The sequence below is a fragment of the Dipodomys ordii genome, unplaced genomic scaffold, assembly GCF_000151885.1.
Source record: "Dipodomys ordii isolate 6190 unplaced genomic scaffold, Dord_2.0 Scaffold162, whole genome shotgun sequence".
NCBI lineage: Eukaryota > Metazoa > Chordata > Mammalia > Rodentia > Heteromyidae > Dipodomys > Dipodomys ordii.
In genome coordinates this window covers 2311416-2329912 of record NW_012267378.1, presented here as the reverse complement: position 1 = coordinate 2329912, position 18497 = coordinate 2311416, and the positions used below count along the sequence as shown (strand labels likewise).

The 18497-nt window shown below is 44.5% G+C and overlaps 1 protein-coding gene across 1 annotated transcript in view; it reads left to right on the top strand.

Annotated features, from left to right (window-relative positions):
• The window catches only part of Abcc5 (ATP-binding cassette, sub-family C (CFTR/MRP), member 5), a 91366-nt gene extending 80827 nt beyond the window's left edge, over positions 1–10539 (top strand). The window contains exons 28-31 of the mRNA XM_013033030.1: positions 5505–5583; positions 6474–6587; positions 7221–7385; positions 9079–10539. Of these exons, the coding sequence (XP_012888484.1) occupies positions 5505–5583; positions 6474–6587; positions 7221–7385; positions 9079–9180 (460 nt within the window). The 3' untranslated portion in view covers positions 9181–10539. The remainder of the gene's footprint in view (positions 1–5504; positions 5584–6473; positions 6588–7220; positions 7386–9078) is intronic.
• Positions 10540–18497: the final 7958 nt, after the last annotated feature.

Genomic DNA, 18497 nt, shown 5'->3' with positions numbered 1-18497 from the left:
TGTTTGTTCATTTTTAGCATTTTTCCTATTGAATTAAGACAACAAATACTGGCTTTTTGGATGATGATGATAAGTCATTCTCTTTGAATACTGAGGGTAACAAGGTTACAAACAATATTTCTTAATTTAAGAAATGAGTGTTGAGTCTCCTCTTTCTATAAATCTTCCTATTTTTAAATGCCACAGGAACATTTGGGCAAGGGGGAGAAATTGACTCTGGACAAAAAAACAAAAAACATGTAGCTTTTGGTTTCTAGTCATCATTTAGAAGAGGATTAAGAAATGAAGCATGTTAAACTTTGGATTTTTCTTGAACATGCTGCCACCAAGAGGTCTCAGTTTGAAAACTGCACAGCACTTCATTTAGGTTTGTAAATTAAGAGCTTCTAGTGTTGACGGTTAAGTTGTGAATTTACTGTGACATGGTGGGGTAGCTCTCATGCAATTGGGCATTCTGTTGCCATCTTCAGAGAGATGCGTTTCCAATGGACAAACTGAGGAGTTGGTATGCCTGAGCTTGTACTTACTGAGCTGAGAGTGATATTTGGTCAGTCATGGGTTTCATTTTCTGCCAGCTCCAACTTTGGTTTGTCCAGCCAGTAGTAAACCCTGGAGTAAAGCTGATCACAGAATGTCTATCCTCCTTTGACCCCCCCAGCTTTTTTATAGATCCCCAAACCAACAACTATTTTGCCCCTTTTAGTAGAAAGTCTGGATGAGTTTCTCCTGGCAAGGGCAGGGGACATCAGCTGCTCTAGAGCAGCCTCTTGGAAACTATGGATTCAGAAACTTTTCATCGGCACTACCAACATCAGGAAAAACTTGAAAGGCACTCCTACAGGGACAGCCAGGTAAAACCAAGGTCAACCAGTCAGAGTCACAAGATACAGTAGACCCTTGATAGCAACCACTGAGGAAAAAGCTTGAGTGCTTGGCATGTGAGGGTGCATCAACTTCTAAATTGTACGGCAGTGCTTGTCCATTCCTTCCACAGTACCACCTGCCACCCAAATTATACTAAAGACATGCCGCTTTCAAATCTGAAACTTCAGTTATAACTTAAGTCCCTTTTTTTTTTTTTTTTTTTCTTGAACTCTGGGCCTGGGCACTGTCCCTCAATGCCACTTCCGGTTTTCTGGTGGTTTGATTAGATAAGCATCTCAAGGACTTTCCTGCTCTGGCTAGCTTTAAACCAAGATCCTCAGAGCTCAGCCTCCTGAGTATCTAGGATTACAGGTATGAGCCACTGGCACCCGGCTAAGCCTATTATTTTTTTTTTTTTTTTTTTTTTTTTTGTCGGTCGTGGGGCTTGAACTCTGGGCCTGAGTGCTGTCCCTCAGCTCTTCAGCTCAAGGCGAGCGCTCTACCACTTGAGCTACAGCGCCACTTCAGGTTTTCTGGTGGTTTATTGGAGATAGGAGTCTCACGGTCTTTCCTGCCCGGGCTGGCTTTGAACCGCGATCCTCAGATCTCAGCCTCATGAGTAGCTAGGATTACAGGTGTGAGCCACCAGCGCCCGGCTCAGCCCATTATCTTTTAACTTACATTTGATAGCATTGTTATTATAAAGATGGTGTGCAGATGGGGTTTCAGTTACATAAGTCAGGTTAAGAGTACATTTCTTCTTGGACAGTGTCACCCCCTTTCCTTGTTCTCTCCCACTTTTACCTTCCTGTCTTTACACACAAACTGTGTAGTTCATTTTCAACATAATGTCCAATGTCCATCCCTGCATTTGTTCACCTTTTGTCCTTTCATTTCATTTTCTTTTTTCTTGTTAGTTGTGGGGCCTGGGCGCTGTCACTCAGCTCTTCATCTCAAGGCTAGCACTCTACCACTTAAGCCATAGCTCCACTTCCAGGTTTTTTCTGCTTATGTGGTGCTGAGGAATAGAGCCCAGGGCCTCATGCATGCAAAGCAAGCCACTGAGCCACCTTCCCAGCCCCGTCCTTTCATTTCTGTGGCACTGTTTTTTCACAAGATTTTAGAAACACTCAACAGGTTGCAAAACAATTTCAACACAATGGACAATAATACTGACTGACTGAAATACTGAAAACTCTTCATCAGCTGAGCTGTGTCATTTGTAATAGGCATGCATGAATTTCATACTTCTGCTTTTGAGATTTCTATATTTATACATGTCATGCTAGGCCAAAACTGGACATAATAAATTCATGAGTAAAGTTGGCTTACCATACAAATTCCTGAATTATTCTGCACACGAATGTAATCAAAAGCACAGATAAAAATATAATCTAAGCCCAGATGATATGTAGCCTAGCTTTGCCAGAATCTCAGTCCATTCCCACTGCATCCCAGCACACCCTCTTCCTCTATCTAAGTTTAAGCTCTTAGGCCCGGGTTTCTGTGGTCTGTTCTTTCCCTTTGCCCTTCATGCTAGTAGAGGAGATCCCCTCAGTCCAGGCCTGAGGTCCCTGTGCTCCCTGGCCCAGAAAGCCCTACCCTGGGCTCTGACCTGCCCCTGCTGGAAAGCTTTTATACTATGGATTCACTGTGGCATGGTTGGGCTGGCGGCTAATCTATTCAGCAGTAAGAACAGTGGCCCCAACTTTTTCTCCAGTTTGTCTCTCTAGCCTTGGTCCCTTGTGGGTAATAGGTACATTCTCTTACCTGAAGCAGTTCTGCTTGGCATCCATTCATTAGCAAGCAGCGGTGTTCTCATTCTTCCTTTTCAGCTGTCTTCTCTCTCACATACACACTTGCTCATTTAACCTTCCTTTTGAGGAATATCTCTAGTTCTCAATTCATAATCATAGCAGAAACTGCATACACAGGTGATTTAGACAGAGCATCTAATACTCTAGATGGTTAAAAAAAAGTTTCTGCAGAATGACTAAACATGTTCTTAGACCCTCACTCTTCCATTTGTCTCTGAATTCTGTTGTTTGAAGGTGCCTCTTGCATTTTTTAGCAGCCCTTCTGAAGAATCCCCCCAAAACTTCTAGTGTCTATTAAAAATTAACACACTTTTTGTGCCAAACACTGTTCTGACAGGAACAGTAGTGACACAGGGATGGTGGTAATGGCCACAGAGCTTCTGGAGGACCCACGATGCTCCAGATACTGTCCTCAGTGTTTTTTAATTGTGTTAATTCATCGAATCCTCAAAACTCTATGGGATAGATCTTATTTTGCTTATTTTATAGATGAAGGAACTGAAACCCAGAGAGGTTAGATAATTTGCCTAAAGATACACAGCTAAAAGTGGCCGGACTAGAATTTGGACTTAGGCTGACTGGCTGTTGAGTCACCAGCAGTAGAGCACCGGCGTGGGGTTGGAGTTAGGGTTAGGGTTAGGTTGAAAACGACAAAAATAAGTGCCTTCACAAGGTACTTTGGCCTATGCCTGTAATCCTAGCTGCCTAGGATTGCAGTTCCAAGCCAGCCTGGGGAAGAAAGTCTGTGATACTCTTCAGTTAACTACCACAAAGTCAGAAATGGAGCAGTAGATCCAGCCTTGAGCAAAAAAAAAAAAAAAACTAACTAGAACAGTGCTCAGCCCTGAGTTCAAACTCTAGTATTGGCATAAAACATAAAAAATAACTAAGTGCCCTTAGACACTTTTCTCCTTCCAGCTGCCCAGACACTGAATGCCAAACTTTGCTTTTATTTCACTCTGTGAGTCAGACCCTGAGCTGTCTGCTCCTCTAAGAAGGGTTGTCTTTTTATTCCTGATTCAGCTGAGCAGTCTGGTCTACCTTAGTGTGTGTATAGACCACCTAATAGTGTGTGAACATGTTTCTTACATTCCTGGAACCCATTGGTTCATCTTCTGAGACTCCTGCTGGTGTACTGGGCCAGGAGTTTTGAGTGATAAGCCTATCAGTGTGTCTGCCAAGTTTGACCCATAGAAAGTCTGATGGGACAAGCTGCTTAGAGCATGTAACCACTCACAGAGCATCTTTTTTTTTTTTTTTCTGATCAAGTCACAAAGCATCTTTTGTGCCTGTTGTTGCTCTGATAATTTAGATTGATTGATTTACTCAGTACAAGCCTTCCATAACAAAATAGTTGGCCCTCCATATTAGGTATCTATAGAGTCAACCAACTTCTGATTGAAAAGGCCCCACCACAAAAATACCACATCTGTAACTGAATATATATGCTATTTTCTATCACTCCATCACCATCATCATTATGTAGGTATGCAAAGTTACATAGTTCTGTTATTCCCTTATAGTAAAACACAACGTGCATAAGATTTATATATGAACGGTCTAGAGATATTCCCCATAAGTATGTGGCAAGCTATGCACAAGTTACAAGGCACTTGAGCATCCATGAATTTTGATATTATTGGAGGTCCTGGATCCCATTCTCTACAGATAACAAGGGACAGTTGTATCTCTTACAGGTGTCTCAGAGATCTGGAGGCTGGAAGTCAGTAGAGTCTTGTTCCCTGGGGAACTTGGAGGGAAGATCCTGCCTCTTTCAGCATCCACTAGGTTGGCAGAAATATTTGGCATCCTTTGGCTTGCAAGTGTATCACATGGTTCTCTGCCTCCACTGCCACACAGTGTACAGTCTGGTTTCTCAGTGTCATCCTTGATATAGATTCCATTTGCATAGTGAGCCAGTCTCCCCACCCTCATCTGTACCTGTCAGTTCCTCCTGAGCTCTGTCCTTCCTCTGACCTTTCTTCTCTGTTGTCTGGTGGATCAGCCCTTTTTCCTGTTCGAGCTTTCTATTTAATAACAGGTGCATCAAGGAAAAAGAGGGCATCTTCCCTGTGTATATGTGAAGGGAGATCTATCTTAGCATATGTGTGTGTGTATGTGTATATATATACAGAGAGAGAGACAGAGAGATATAGAGAATCATCCCTCACTATATTGCGGTTCATTTATTGCAGCTTCACTGTATCACAGAGTTTTTGCTATATCATGGGATTTTCTGGTATATAGGTATTTATATAATAGTTATGATTTTAATTATTTTTGCCTGAAAATAAAAACAATATAAAAATTTTAAATGCTAATTAAGATTAGTAAGAAAGTGGGAAAGGCTTATAGGAGAGTGGGAAGGGTTTATAAAACCTTGAAATATATGTAAATAAGATAAATATACTGCTGCTACTTGCAGATTTTCACATATAGCAGGGGTCGCTGGAATGTAACTCCCACAATAAGTGAGGGATTTCTGTATAGAAAAAACATAGAAGGATATGGGTCAAAATGCTAACTGTATTTTGGGGTATATCATGAGATAATTAAAACATGCACTGGTTTTTGTTTGCATATATATTTGTGTATATGCATTTTTATTTGTATATATATAATTTTTCATATTTATATTTTTATTTTTAACTAACTTATATGCTTATATAATAAAAATAACAAAAAACAGTTGGTTTTCAGAGGTTCTCCTATGGCCAGTTGGAGCATGAGCCACCTGGAATAGTCAAGACTGGAGTCCTCCATTTTTCGTTTGGTTGCTTAAGCATTGGCCTCTGAGAACCTCCTTTCATTACTTCTCCCTAGATCAAATTTGGACCCCTTCAACCAGTACACAGAAGAACAGATCTGGGATGCCTTGGAAAGGACTCATATGAAAGAATGTGTAAGTGATGAACAGTGCTAGGATTGTAAGGGCGGGCATGCAGCGGTGTTGCTCTTACTGCCCATCTTGGCCTGGTCCCCAGGCACCAGCCACCACCTTAGCCTCCAGCTGCAGGCTGTGTGTGTGTGTGTGTGTGTGTGTGTGTGTGTGTGTGTGTGTGTGTGTGTGTGTGTGTGTGTGTGTCTGTGTGTGTTCGCAAGGAGGGCTTCTTGGGCATTTCATATGCACCCTAGAAGTTATCTCTCCAGCCCATCTCCCACAGCGTGTTGGTTGTCATGACGGCATCATACAAACCACTGACTAAGGTGGTGATGACCACTTCTTAGATTTAGCTATGTTTTAATTTCTGTTGACCATAACAGTGGAACATACTTTTGCAGCAGAGTCTGCAGAAAACACAAAGATCACAGACCTCTTAGGACAACTCAGCAGGGTGCTCGTGCCCCGGGGTTGAGTCAAGCTCAGGATCCCTGGCCTGATGCAACTAGATGAGCCCTGTTTTCCTCTCTCATATACCAGGCACCCTCAGACAATGTCATTTGAAGAGTAAATTCTGCAGTTTACCAAAGAAGATAGTGTTGACCTGTCTTCATTGGTTTCAGAATCATTTATTTTTGGGTTTTTTTTTTTGTTGTTGTTCCTGAGTATTGGTTTTTGAGACAGTCTCATTATGTAACCCAGACTGCTATCAAATCCTTTTACCTCCACTTTCCAGTGCTGGTAGCACCACTGCACCTGGCACAGAATAATTCCTCTTTTGCTCACTCCCACTCCCCCCTCCATTGATGTTTTTAAATTTGTTTTTGTGCTGAGCATCAAACCCGGCCCACCCCTGAGTTTGAAAAGTTCAATTTTGACTTTTATCCTTCTACTCTCTACTCTCCCTCCAGATTGCTCAGCTACCTCTAAAACTGGAGTCAGAAGTGATGGAGAATGGAGACAACTTCTCCGTGGGGGAACGGCAGCTGTTGTGCATAGCCAGGGCCCTGCTGCGCCACTGTAAGGTGAGAGCCGTCGTAAGGCTAGGGCTGCTCAGTGAGGGAGGCCCAGTGGGAAGAGGCTGTAGCCAGTGAGAGCAGGGAGGAGGAGCGAGATACCTTATGGGCAGCCTTGCCCAGAAGTATGGGGTCCAAGGCCACCTGAGTCTAGTGGCACTTAACCAACAGCATCACCAACCATGATATCACATAGTGTATTGGTTCTGAGGGAGCTGTTGTTAACTTCCTCAAATCTTTACAATCTAAGTATAACTTTTGTTTCTGGCTAATGAGCAGTTACAGTACTGCAGATCACAGACAAATGATTGAAAGACTGCAAGAGACTTGCAGGTTGTCAAACAAAGCCCCCTTGTTTTACAGGCAGGAAATAGTGAGGGTGGAGTCCAGAAAGGTTAAAATACACATTACAAGTCACAGAGCAAGTAGGGGCAAGAATTTGATGAGAACAACATTATATGTCTATCCTGTTTAAAGGTTTAAATCAAGGCAAGCATGGATAATATTCTAAACAAAAAGTATTACTACATATGTGTGAACCAAGAGTAAATGCTATATAGTGTAAAGTTGATGTAGGAAAACACATTTTAGAAAAACTGAGGAACTAATTGGAGCCCTCTTTCTCCTCTGCTTCACTGGCAGATTCTGATCTTAGATGAAGCTACAGCTGCCATGGACACAGAGACAGACTTACTGATTCAAGAGACCATCCGGGAGGCATTTGCAGATTGCACCATGCTGACAATTGCCCATCGCCTGCATACGGTTCTAGGCTCTGACAGGATTATGGTGCTGGCCCAGGGACAGGTACTGGAACTCCACCTCAGAGGCTTTGGCTTGGCATATAGCCTGGTCTGGAAGGAAAACTGGCCCCTGCCAGTGATGGGCTGATTGCCATCTTCTAGGAACTCTGGGCATTTGAATAAGCAGCTGTAGTGACTCTACTCTTCTGGTTATTGGAAGGGATACACTCAAAAGATGGAATCAGGGAGGCTTACTGAATTCTCACTTTGCTTCACTACTTATTCTTGTGTTACTTATAAGCAGGGACATGTTGGCACAGGTCAAAGAACACATGTACTTGGTGATTCACCAGAGTATATTACAACCAGTCACCCTAGTTTGCATCTTGCTGTTAGGTAGTGGTACCAGGCTTCATATCCTGTTGCTCCAAAGTTGCCCACAGGCTAGCCGTAGCCCAGCCTTCACTTTGCACTCTTCCTCGCAGGCTCCATTGGCCATGACAGTCTTTGCCTTTACTCAACACAGTTCTCCCACCTGCTTACAACTTGCCTGTCCCTACAGAAGGACATGGCTCAGTGCCAAACCTTCCATGAAACCTCCTGGTTGCCTCAGCCACTTATACACTTACCTGTGCTTCTGTCTAGCTCTTCTACCTCCTCTTTACCTGCCTATTCATGGTGCTCAGAGCTACAGTTAGTTGTTTTGAGGGGGTTGTTTGGTTCTCTTTTTTTGGCTATACTAGGGTTTGAACTCAGGTACTCATACTTGCTAGACTGGTTCTCTATTGCTTGAGCCACACCTTCAGTCCAGTTTCTTATTGGTTAATTAGAGGTGGGTTTTCAGAGTTTTCTACCCAGGCTGGCTTCAGACTGCCTCTTTTTTTTTTTTGTCAGTTGTGGGGTTTAAACTCAGGGCCTGGGTGCTGTCCCTGAGCCTCTGTGCTCTTTACCACTTGAGTCATAGCACCATGAGATAAGATTTTTACAGAGTTCTGCTCTCAGTCTCCCAAGTAGCTATGATTACAGGCGTGAGCCATTAAGACCTAGCATACCTCCCAGACATGTACTGAGATTCTGTCACACATTTGCTATCCAGAACCAATAGTGTGCATGTGGATGTTAATAGAATATGATAAAAGAAGGTGGTTGCCAGGTGCGTGTGGCTCACGCCTGTAATCCTAGCTACTCAGGATGCTTATATCTCATAGTCCAAAGCCAGCCCAGACAGGAAACCCCTTAAGACTCTCTATAGTTAACCACCAAAAAGCCAAAAAATGGAGTTATGGCTCAAGTAGTAATGCTAGCCTTGAGCACAAACAAGGACAATGCCCAGGCCCTGAGTTCAAGCCCCAGGATTTGGGTTGGGTGGGTGGGAGGGAAGGTAGAAAGGACCAAAAACATAAAGGAAATTTTTTGTTAGAGATACAAATCCAAGCCATCTTGTTTCTAAAGGCAGACAACAAAATGACATGTCTGTGTGTCCTTGACTTGAGCCACAATTTCTCCCCTGCCATTTATACAGCCTTGTTGATGGGATTTCTTTGCCAAAGCTGAGGGCAATGGGACTCATACAAGTGGTGTGCCCTTGCTCCCTGCTCTTTCCCTTCTACCCTGAATATGGGCAAGGCCAGTTGAGTTGTCCCCTGATTGTCCACTTGGGGAATTTGAGGCTTCCATTGCTCCTCAGCACAGACCCTCCCAGTCACCTGAGAATCCCACTGTCACACCCTGACCTGACGTGTCTCCTCCCTGTGCAGGTGGTGGAGTTTGACACCCCCTCGGTCCTTCTGTCCAATGACAGTTCCCGGTTCTATGCCATGTTTGCCGCTGCTGAGAACAAGATTGCCGTCAAGGGCTGACTCCTCCTGCTGATGAGGTCTCTGATGACAGTCTCCATCTGGGAGCACCTCCATTCCCTGCCTGGGGTGGCCCCTGTCATATCCTCCTGCCGGAACCTTGCCTTTCCCAACTTTCTCTTTCTCGCACAGCAGTTCAGGATTGGCTTGTGTGTTTCACTTTTAGGGAGATTCATATTTTGATTATTGTATTTATTCCCTATTCATGTAAATGGGTTTAGTTTTTGTTCTTAATTGCACTCTAAAAGGTTCAGGGAACCATTACTATAAATGTATCAGAGGCCTATAATGAAGCTTTCTACGTGTAGCTCTTATCTATATATAATTGTGTATATAGCCTATATTTACAGTGAAAATGTAAGCTGTTTATTTTATATTAAAGTCAGCACTGCTGATGGCAGTGCATATTCCTTTCTATCATTTTTGTACAGTTTGCTGCACTAAAGCTCTGTTTGCTATTAGACTGTAGAAAGGGTAGCAATTTGTTCTCTAGCTGGTGGTTTCATGGCGCTGGGCTTTCTGGTCATCCAAAGGAAGATGGGTGGCAATAGCAAGGCCCTCCGCAGCCGCTCTCCACAGCCACTCAGGAGACAGGGTGAGTGAGACTGCCAGGCCTTGCTGAGTGCTGTGAATTCTCAGGGCTCCTGCCTTCTGTCCTGGTGTCACTCAGTGTTTCCGTCAAGAGAGCAATGGGGCAAAGCTCCAGCCCCCTCACCGCCCGCCCCCCTCCACCAGGAATCAGTGTCTCAGGGCCATTCCTGCTGACAGGGGGAGGACTTCTGTCCTGCCATCCTCTTTGCTGTTGTTTCCAAACAAGAACCAGAACCAGTCTGTTCACAGAGTGTCCCACTGCCTCAGGTTCCTCACGCTGGCCACTGCACAGAGCTCTTCAGCTCCCGGGCCAGTTGGTCCCCAGCCCTGGGGCCAACTGCTGCTGTTTTAGGTGGCATTTTCATTTGCCTGTTCCCAACCTCCACAGTTGACTGAGCCGGGACTGTGGAGGCTTTTCTCCCTTCTCTCACCGCAGCTGTTTCACAGTCTCCTCTCCAAAGTCTGCAACTTTCAGCAGCTCTTGCTAATCAGTGTCTCACACTGGCGTAGAAGTTTTTTTTTGTTTTTGTTTTTGTACTGTAAAGAAACCTACCTCAGGTTGCTGGTTGCTGTGTGGTTTGGTGTGTTCCTGCAGACCCCCTTTGTGCTCTGGGGCCCGTAGCTCAGGTGGGCGTGGTCACTGCTGTCATCAGTCGAATGGTCAGCGTTGCATGTCGTGACCAACTAGACATTCTGTCGCCTTAGCATGTTTGCTAAACACCTTGTGGAAGCAAAACTCGGAAAAAAGTGAATAAAATTATTTTGGATTTTATAAAACTCCTGGTGTATAAAATAGTTCTCTGGGAAAGGAGTAAGATGGATTTCAGTAGCTTTGAAGTACCAGGGCCTTGGATCTAAGTAGCTGACAATAAGAGTTGCGTCTGGGAAGGACAAGGCTGATGGGTCACAAAGCATGGGACTCAAAATGCTGTCACTTCTGGTAGGCCTTAGTCTCTGTGGGTATGAGCCCTAGTGAAGCTCCTATGCTGCTATTAAGAGGATGGGGACTGAGAGAAGAGTAACAACAATGAAGTGGAAGGTCGTGGTGAATTATACTCAAGACAGAGTTGGACATGGTGGCCTACACCTGTAATCCCAGCTACTGAGGAGATGGAGATCAGGAGGATCTGTTTAAGGCCAGCATGGGCAAAAACTAAGACTCCCTCTCAGTAGGTAAGCCAGGTATGATGATGCATGCATCTGTGATCCCAGCTACATGGGGGAAGGGAGGGAAGAGGAGGGCAGAGCCTGGACCAGGGCAAGTGAGAAACTGAAAATTAATTCAGGAAGGACTGGAAGTGTGGCTCCAGTGACAAGTGCATGCTTAGTTCAAACTCCAGTTGTGCCAGGAAAAAATTTAAGTAAATTAAAATTTGTTGAGAGTTCTTGACAATCTAACTGCCTTTTCAGCTGCTTGCTTCAGATAACCCAAGGAGAATTAGGGACCCTTCAATAGGGTAGGCATTCTGATATTTCTTGATTGCTTTGTGTTAAATGCAACCAAAAAAAGTTCTCAAAATTTTTTATATTCTAGAAATCATATCTTAATCTTAGTTTTTATAATTTACTTTATTATTATTATAGAGGTGATATACAGAGGGGTTACATTTACATGAGTAAGGTAATGAGTACATTTCCTTTTGTAATGTTATCTGTTCCTCATTGTCTCCCAGTCCCCACCCACGAGTTTTGGTGGGTTTTTATTGTTGTTGTTATAAAAATTTTGTCTTCAAAATTTAAGGGGAGCCAGGTGCCAGTGGCTCATCCCTGTAATCCTAGCTACTCAAGAGGCTGAGATCTAGCTGGGCACCCACGGCTCACGCCTGTAATCCTAGCTACTCAGGAGGCTAAGATCTGATGATCTTGATTCAAAGCCAGCCCAGGCAGGAAAGTCCGTGAGACTCTTATCTCCAATAAACCACCAGAAAACTGGAAGTGGAGCTGTGGCTCAAGTGGTAGAGTGCTTGCCTTGAGCTGAAGAGCTGAGGGACAGCGCCCAGGCCCAGAGTTCAAGCCCCAGGATAGGCACATAAACACAATAAAACAATAATTCAGAGGGCTTGGCTCTATAGTTCCTCACTGGCATGGTAGTAGTACAACAGTGAGGAAGCTGAATCATATAGATTTTATTGTAAGCCAGCCAGATCTACCAGACAGCAGGACCTTGTCTCAGGAAGGAAAAAAAATTCAAATGTCCAGTGGAATGATACCGTGACTACTCTAGGTACACTGAATATGTGGAATATTTCCACCATCACAGAATACTGGCAGCAGCCCAGGTGTAGACTAGAAATGCTATGTTGATGTACTAGATTCATCTTCCAAGGAAGGTAACAGTGTCTGAGAGTCTCTCTGGTCTTGCTGTTTGTGCTCTGTGCAGCATCTGACCCTCATTACCAGTTCTCTCACATCCCTTGGGTCTTCCACCTCTCTATACCTACTTCCATCTTGAAAATAAAGTACTTGCTTCACATGCACACACTCCCTTTTTACTCCCTGCAAGTAATCTTTCTGTCAGGCCCGGCTCCATTGGCTAATGCCTGTAATCCTAGCTATTTAGAAGGCTGAGAATCATGGCCAAACAACAACAAAAACCTTTCCATCTTTCACTCCAGAGGCACAGGAACAAACATTCAGCTGTAAGCATGCCTTCTGATAGGAGCATCTCCAACTCCCTGCTCTTTAGCTCGAGGCGCTTGAGCCACAGCGCCACTTCCGGTTTTCTAGTGGTTTATTGGAGATAAGAGTCTCACAGACTTTTCTGCCTGGGCTGGCTTTGAACCGTGATCCTCAGATCTCAGCCTCCTGAGTAGCTAGGATTATAGGTGTGAGCCACTGGTGCCCAACCTGTAATGACATTTTTTCATATCATTAAATATCATGTGTGTAGTATGTAGCAAGCAGTGTTCTAGAAACTAATTGTATAGTAGCAAATAAAATCTTCCTGACATCATGGATTTTTATACCTTATTTGGATTATGAACAATAGGTGAGGTATATAATATATTATAAAAGCAAAGGGGAAAAAATACATCAGAGAAGGGCATATAAACCCAAAGGGTAAAATTTTAGAGGCTGGTCAGGGAAAGTCTCTGTTGATGTACTCAATATGGCCAGTTTATTTTGCTTTTCAGTGCTGGGAGTTGAACCCAAGTTCCTTACACATGCTAGGCAAGTGCTTGCCCACTTAGCCACCTCCCCAGCAACCAGTCCACTTGATGGTACCGTTACCATTATTATTTTTTCGTATTGTCATAAGTTTGATGATTTTTTTTTTTTTTGGTTAGTCATGGGGCTTGAACACAGGGCCTGGGTACTGTCCCTGAGCTCTTTTTGCTCAAGGCTAGGCTATTGCTCCAGCACTTTGAGCCACAGAGCTACTTCCAGTTTTCTAGTGGTTTATTGGAGACAAGAGTCTCACAGACTTCCCTGCCCAGGCTGGCTTTGAAACGGATCCTCAGATCTCAGTCTCCTGAGTAGCTAGGATTACAGGCATGAAGCCACCGGCACCCGGCTTTTAATTGCCTATTTTTGAGTTGATAAAGTAGCCTGGCAGCTGTAAGAATGGACCTAAGCTTGCAACATTTATGGTGACCCATGGAAGGATGGAATGGGGTCATTCATAAACTCGGGCTTCCTCCTTCCTGGCCACTAAATCTCTAGACTTGTTCTCAGCTTGATCCTATGTACTGGGCTGGAAGATCTGGGAAGAGATTGGGGAATGTTGAGCACATAGTGTTTGTGGGCCAGACCGGAAGGTAGTATGCATCAGTTCCATAAGGGTTTCATTGGCTGGAACTGTGGTGCACCTGAATGCTAAGCACTGGCCTGAGTATTTGTTGTTTGTTTATGACTGGTCCTTGCCATGTACCTGAACTAAAGTTCCTCCTGAGTTCTGGCATCACAGAATGCCTGGCCTTGACACTTTCAATAAGATTTTATTTCATTCTCTCAACTATTTTACAAGATATTTATTGATACCCATTTTCTGTTGTGTTTGTGGTAGACAGAGTCTGTTTGCATTACCTGGCTCCTGGCAGTGACCACTAGTATCACTACCCTGCATCAGGCAATGCCTGTTAATGCAGTGGTACAGCTGCTGCTGCCATCATCTTTTCATATTATTACCTTCCAAATGTGAAGCATAAAATCCATTGATAACAAAAAGTGACTGCAAATAACTTCATTCAGACAAGAAGGATACCAGTAAAAGGCTCCTGGTACAAAGTGACCAAGTCTAGGACTGTACTCTGATTGGTTGTGCCCTATGCATATTAAATGTAACTGACCAATCAGAGAAGACCTACTGAGTCACTGAGATTTGTAGACCTGAAACTATTCTTCAATTAAGTCTGTCTCAAGGATTCCCACTCCTAACTAGAACTAGGAGGGATGGAGGTGAGATATTCTGTTCTCTGGGATTTTGAAACAATCATGAATTTCCTAATATCTATTATCCATTTATCAGGTCAGCAGTGCTCTTCTATTGGAATGTTTTTCCAGAGGTCCTAGTCCCTGAGTAATTACCTATTTAACTAATTTTACATATTGATTATTAAATACATTAGCTTTTTTTTCTTTAAGAGTTATTTTCATTTTATTTTCTCTGAATCACAATTTTTTTTTGTCGGTCCTGGGGCTTGAACTCTGGGCCTGGGTGCTGTCCCTCAGCTCTTCAGCTCAAGGCTAACACTCTACCACTTGAGCCACAGGGCCACTTCCAGCTTTTTCTGCTTATGTGGTGCTGAGGAATCGAACCCAGGGCCTCATGCATGCAAGGAAAGCACTCTACCACTGAGCCACCTTCCCAGCCCTTGAATCACATTTTTTTATTTTTTCCCACTAGATTTTTTTTCTTTCTTTCTAAAAAAAAATTGTCTTTAAGCTAGGCACTGGTAGTTCACAACTATAAACCTACCTACTCAAGAGGCTGAGATCTGAGGATCATGGTTCGAAGCCAGTCTGGGCAGGAAAGTCCATGGAATTCTTATCTCCAATTAATCGCACACATACATAAAAAAAAGCTGAAAATGGAACTGCAACTCAAGAAGTAGAATGCTAGCCTTGAGCATAAAAGCTCAGGGACAGTGCTCAGACCCAGGGGGAAAAGAAAGAAAGAAAGAAATTATCTTTCAGTAGTTGTACAATTCAGCATGTCATTTTGTGAGTGCAATGCATCTTAACTAATGTCAACTTTTCATCACTCTCCCCCATCTCTCCTAACCTCATCTGTCCCCTCAATTTACATAGCTCTGTATATTGATTGACTGCATTTGTTTACCTTGCCTCTCCCCATTTGTCTCCTGGCCCTCTGACTTCAACAGATACACATGTTTCAGCTCCTTGATATTCAAATACATTTCCCTGATGAGGAAAGTTTCATAGAAAGTATCATCCTGGCTGGGTGCCAGTGGCTCACACCTGTAATCCTAGCTACTCAGGAGGCTGAAATCTGAGGATTGCGGTTCAAAGCTAGCCCGGGCAGGAAAGTCCGTGAGACTCCTATCTCCAATAAACCACTCAGAAAACTGGAAGTGGTGCTATGGCTCAAGTGGTAGAGCGCTAGCCTTGAGCTGAAGAGCTGAGGGACAGTGCCCAGGGCCATACTTCCTGGGCCTTGTTTCTGCCTCTGACCTGGGCTTGCTGTGCTTCCTTGGCTCCAGTAAGCTCCTCCTTTCTCTATCTCCCCCTAAAGTGAACTGGACATAAGAACTTCAGCTGGCTGCTGCCCAAGTGAGAGCTGTCAAAGCTGGTAACAGGTCCCCCACAGCACAGTCTTCCTGAAGAGAGTCCCATCACCCCACTGGGACTGGCCCACTGCCAGTGGGGAGAGGCCTGCAGGCACGTAGTAGTTAGAGCAAGCTGCTGACCTTGCCTAGGACAGCTGGTTCCTAGGGCTGGGAGCATCGCTGTGACCTATTTCTGTATCCGTGATAGAGAATCTGGTTGGTCTTCCATCCTAGGCCATTCAAACCACTGGTGAGAACAGAGCCAGCACTCTGCGACATGTGAGAGTAGACTTGATCCAGCCCTCCAGGAAGTTCAGCCATCCTTTTATTCCTATCTTACAGGTCCAGTTGCTCTCTTCCTTCACAGCTTCCCAGTTCCTAGGCTGTCACCCCTCAGTTCCTCCACACCCCAAAAAACAAATTTTTTGAAGCTCCATAAGTACTGAGCACTATTAGGCACCAACAACAGGCACATGGTGCTTAGAGCTCAAAGAAGACAGACTTTCATTTATCCGCCTTTTCCTCAGCCTCCTTCCTCCATGTGCCTCTCACTCTGTTCCTGTGCACCTGGCAGGCTAACACCACCAGGGTGGATCAGCCGTGGGCTGGCCTTGACCAGTCCTGCCTGAAGCCCACATGGACATGCTTTCCCCTTGGTCTGAGGTCTTTCTAACCCAACGCGTTAAGATGTAAAGATCTGGGAGTTCCAGGGCTAAAACTAAAGCAGCCTCTGGGTTTTTTTGGCCTCCTCCAGATCAGCCCCCACAGTCCTAGCCTGCCCAGACTAGCCTACCCCCTCCCCCTTAGGCGGTGACCACAGCCTTGATGTGCGCAGCAGAAGTGTTTGCCTAAGGCAGCCTCTGGGGAAATGTACTCTGGTAGAGAATGCAAGGTTGGGGCCTGGACATGCAGTATTTGGTAATAGCATCATAGTTAGATGGTAGATGATACCCTTTAAAGATACATTCTACCACCACTACCACCACCCTTAATAGTATGATGGGGCTCTGTCCTGAACACATACCACCCAAGCTGAGCCATATTGTCCTTGAAGAAAGGCTACCCCTCCTCTACTGTCAATACTTTGTACTTGGCCAACCAGGATGGAAATTGGCACACAGGAAATTGGCACACAGGAAATACTGCAGCTCCACCTTCTATAAAAGTTCTGTGAATGCTATTGTCTGTTAGATGATAGGAAATCATATCCTGCCAGGAAATCCCTTTTTAGCCAGGCACACATGGTTCATGCCTGCAATTCTACCTACTCTGGAGGCTGAGACCTGAGGATTGAGATTCAAAGCCTAATCAGATAGGAAAGTCAGTTTACCATCAAAAAGCCAGAAGTAGAGCTGTGCCTTAAGTGGTACAGCACTAGCCTTGAAGGGGGGGGAAGTAAGAGGAGGCACCACCCAGGCCCTGAGTTCAAACCTCAGTATGAGCACAAAAAATATAGAAACTATGTTGAAAATAAATTATACAACTTGTGGGCAGGGATAAGTGGGGGTGGGGGGGAACTGGGATAGAATGAAGGAGGAGATGACATTGTCCAAAAACAAATGTACTCATTACCTGACTTATGAAACTATAACCCAGGGCTGGGAAGGTGGCTCAGTGGTAGAGCACTTGCCTTGCATGCATGAGGCCGTGGGTTCAATTCCTCAGCACCACATAAGAAAAAAGAAAAAAAAAAAGCAGGAAGTGGCGCTGTGGCTCAAGTGGTAGAGTGCTAGCCTTGAGCTGAAGAGCTGAGGGACAGCGCCCAGGCCCAGAGTTCAGGCCCCACGACCAGACTCAAAAAAAAAAAAAAAGAAAGAAAGAAAAGAAACTATAACCCCTCAGTACATTACCTTTATAATAACAATGAAAAATATATTAAAAATAGATAAATTCCTTTTCAGAATTTGGTACCAGGGAAATTCTCTGATTCATATAATTTTTCTCTTCTTACTTTGGCCAACAGGAAGCTCAGGCACTATAAGTATGTTTAATTTTTCCCGTATTTTTCATAAGATTTTGAATCCTAACTGTCCTGAGTATACTTAATGTTTTTAGTAGCTGTCTGAGTCTTTTCTGGAGAAACAAATATTCTGAGTATAATTAAGGCATCACTCTGATTTAGAGAGTGCTTGCGCTACCATAGGAGCTCAGCTCTGTGAGGCAGAATGCCCTCAGAGGGCTGTGTGTGTGTGTGTCAGTGCTCTGAGTGGAGAAGATGCCAGTGGCCCTTTTACTACACCCTTAAGACTGTTACAAATCCTCCCCTAAGGGCTGGGAAGGTGGCTCAGTGGTAGAGCGCTTGCCTTGCATGCATGAGGCCCTGGGTTCAATTCCTCAGCACCACATAAGCAAAAAGAAAAAGCCAGAAGTGGCGCTGTGGCTCAAGTGGTAGAGCGCTAGCCTTGAGCTGAAGAGCTGAGGGACAGCGCCCAGGCCCAGAGTTCAGGCCCATGACCAGACCAAAAAACAAAAACAAAAATCCTCACCTAAGCCCAGAGTTTATACTCCTTAGAGCCCATCCCGGTGCCCAGGCGTGTCCACTGCCACACCCTGCCTCCTAAGGCTATAGTTGAAATGCCACCACTTCCAGATGCTGACTTGATTGCAAACTCCCAGCATTGTAGCACCATTTCCTTGTCTACACAACTGGAGACTCAGAGTCTGTGTCCTTCAGTGTGCCTGAGGCATAATCAAACTGGGATGGCGCTCTGAGTAAAAAGTACAAACAAGGTCCAGAGTCCTCCAGCACTGGCCCTTAGCCTGGATGTGGTCTCAGCATCTTCCTTTGTTTAGAGATTCTGGGTCTCTAAACCCTCCAGAGAAATAGCAGTGAAGGAAGAAAAAAAATAAACTGCCTGAGGAGGGGGTTTCTGGCTGTGGAAACCCCCCCTAGGATCAGTCTGAACCCCAGAAAGAAAGCCTGTGCAACTGGACAAGAAGCGTGGCACTCCTCCATGGGCTTCTCAGCATTTAGTAATCTTTTTGAGAGAGCTGGCCTGG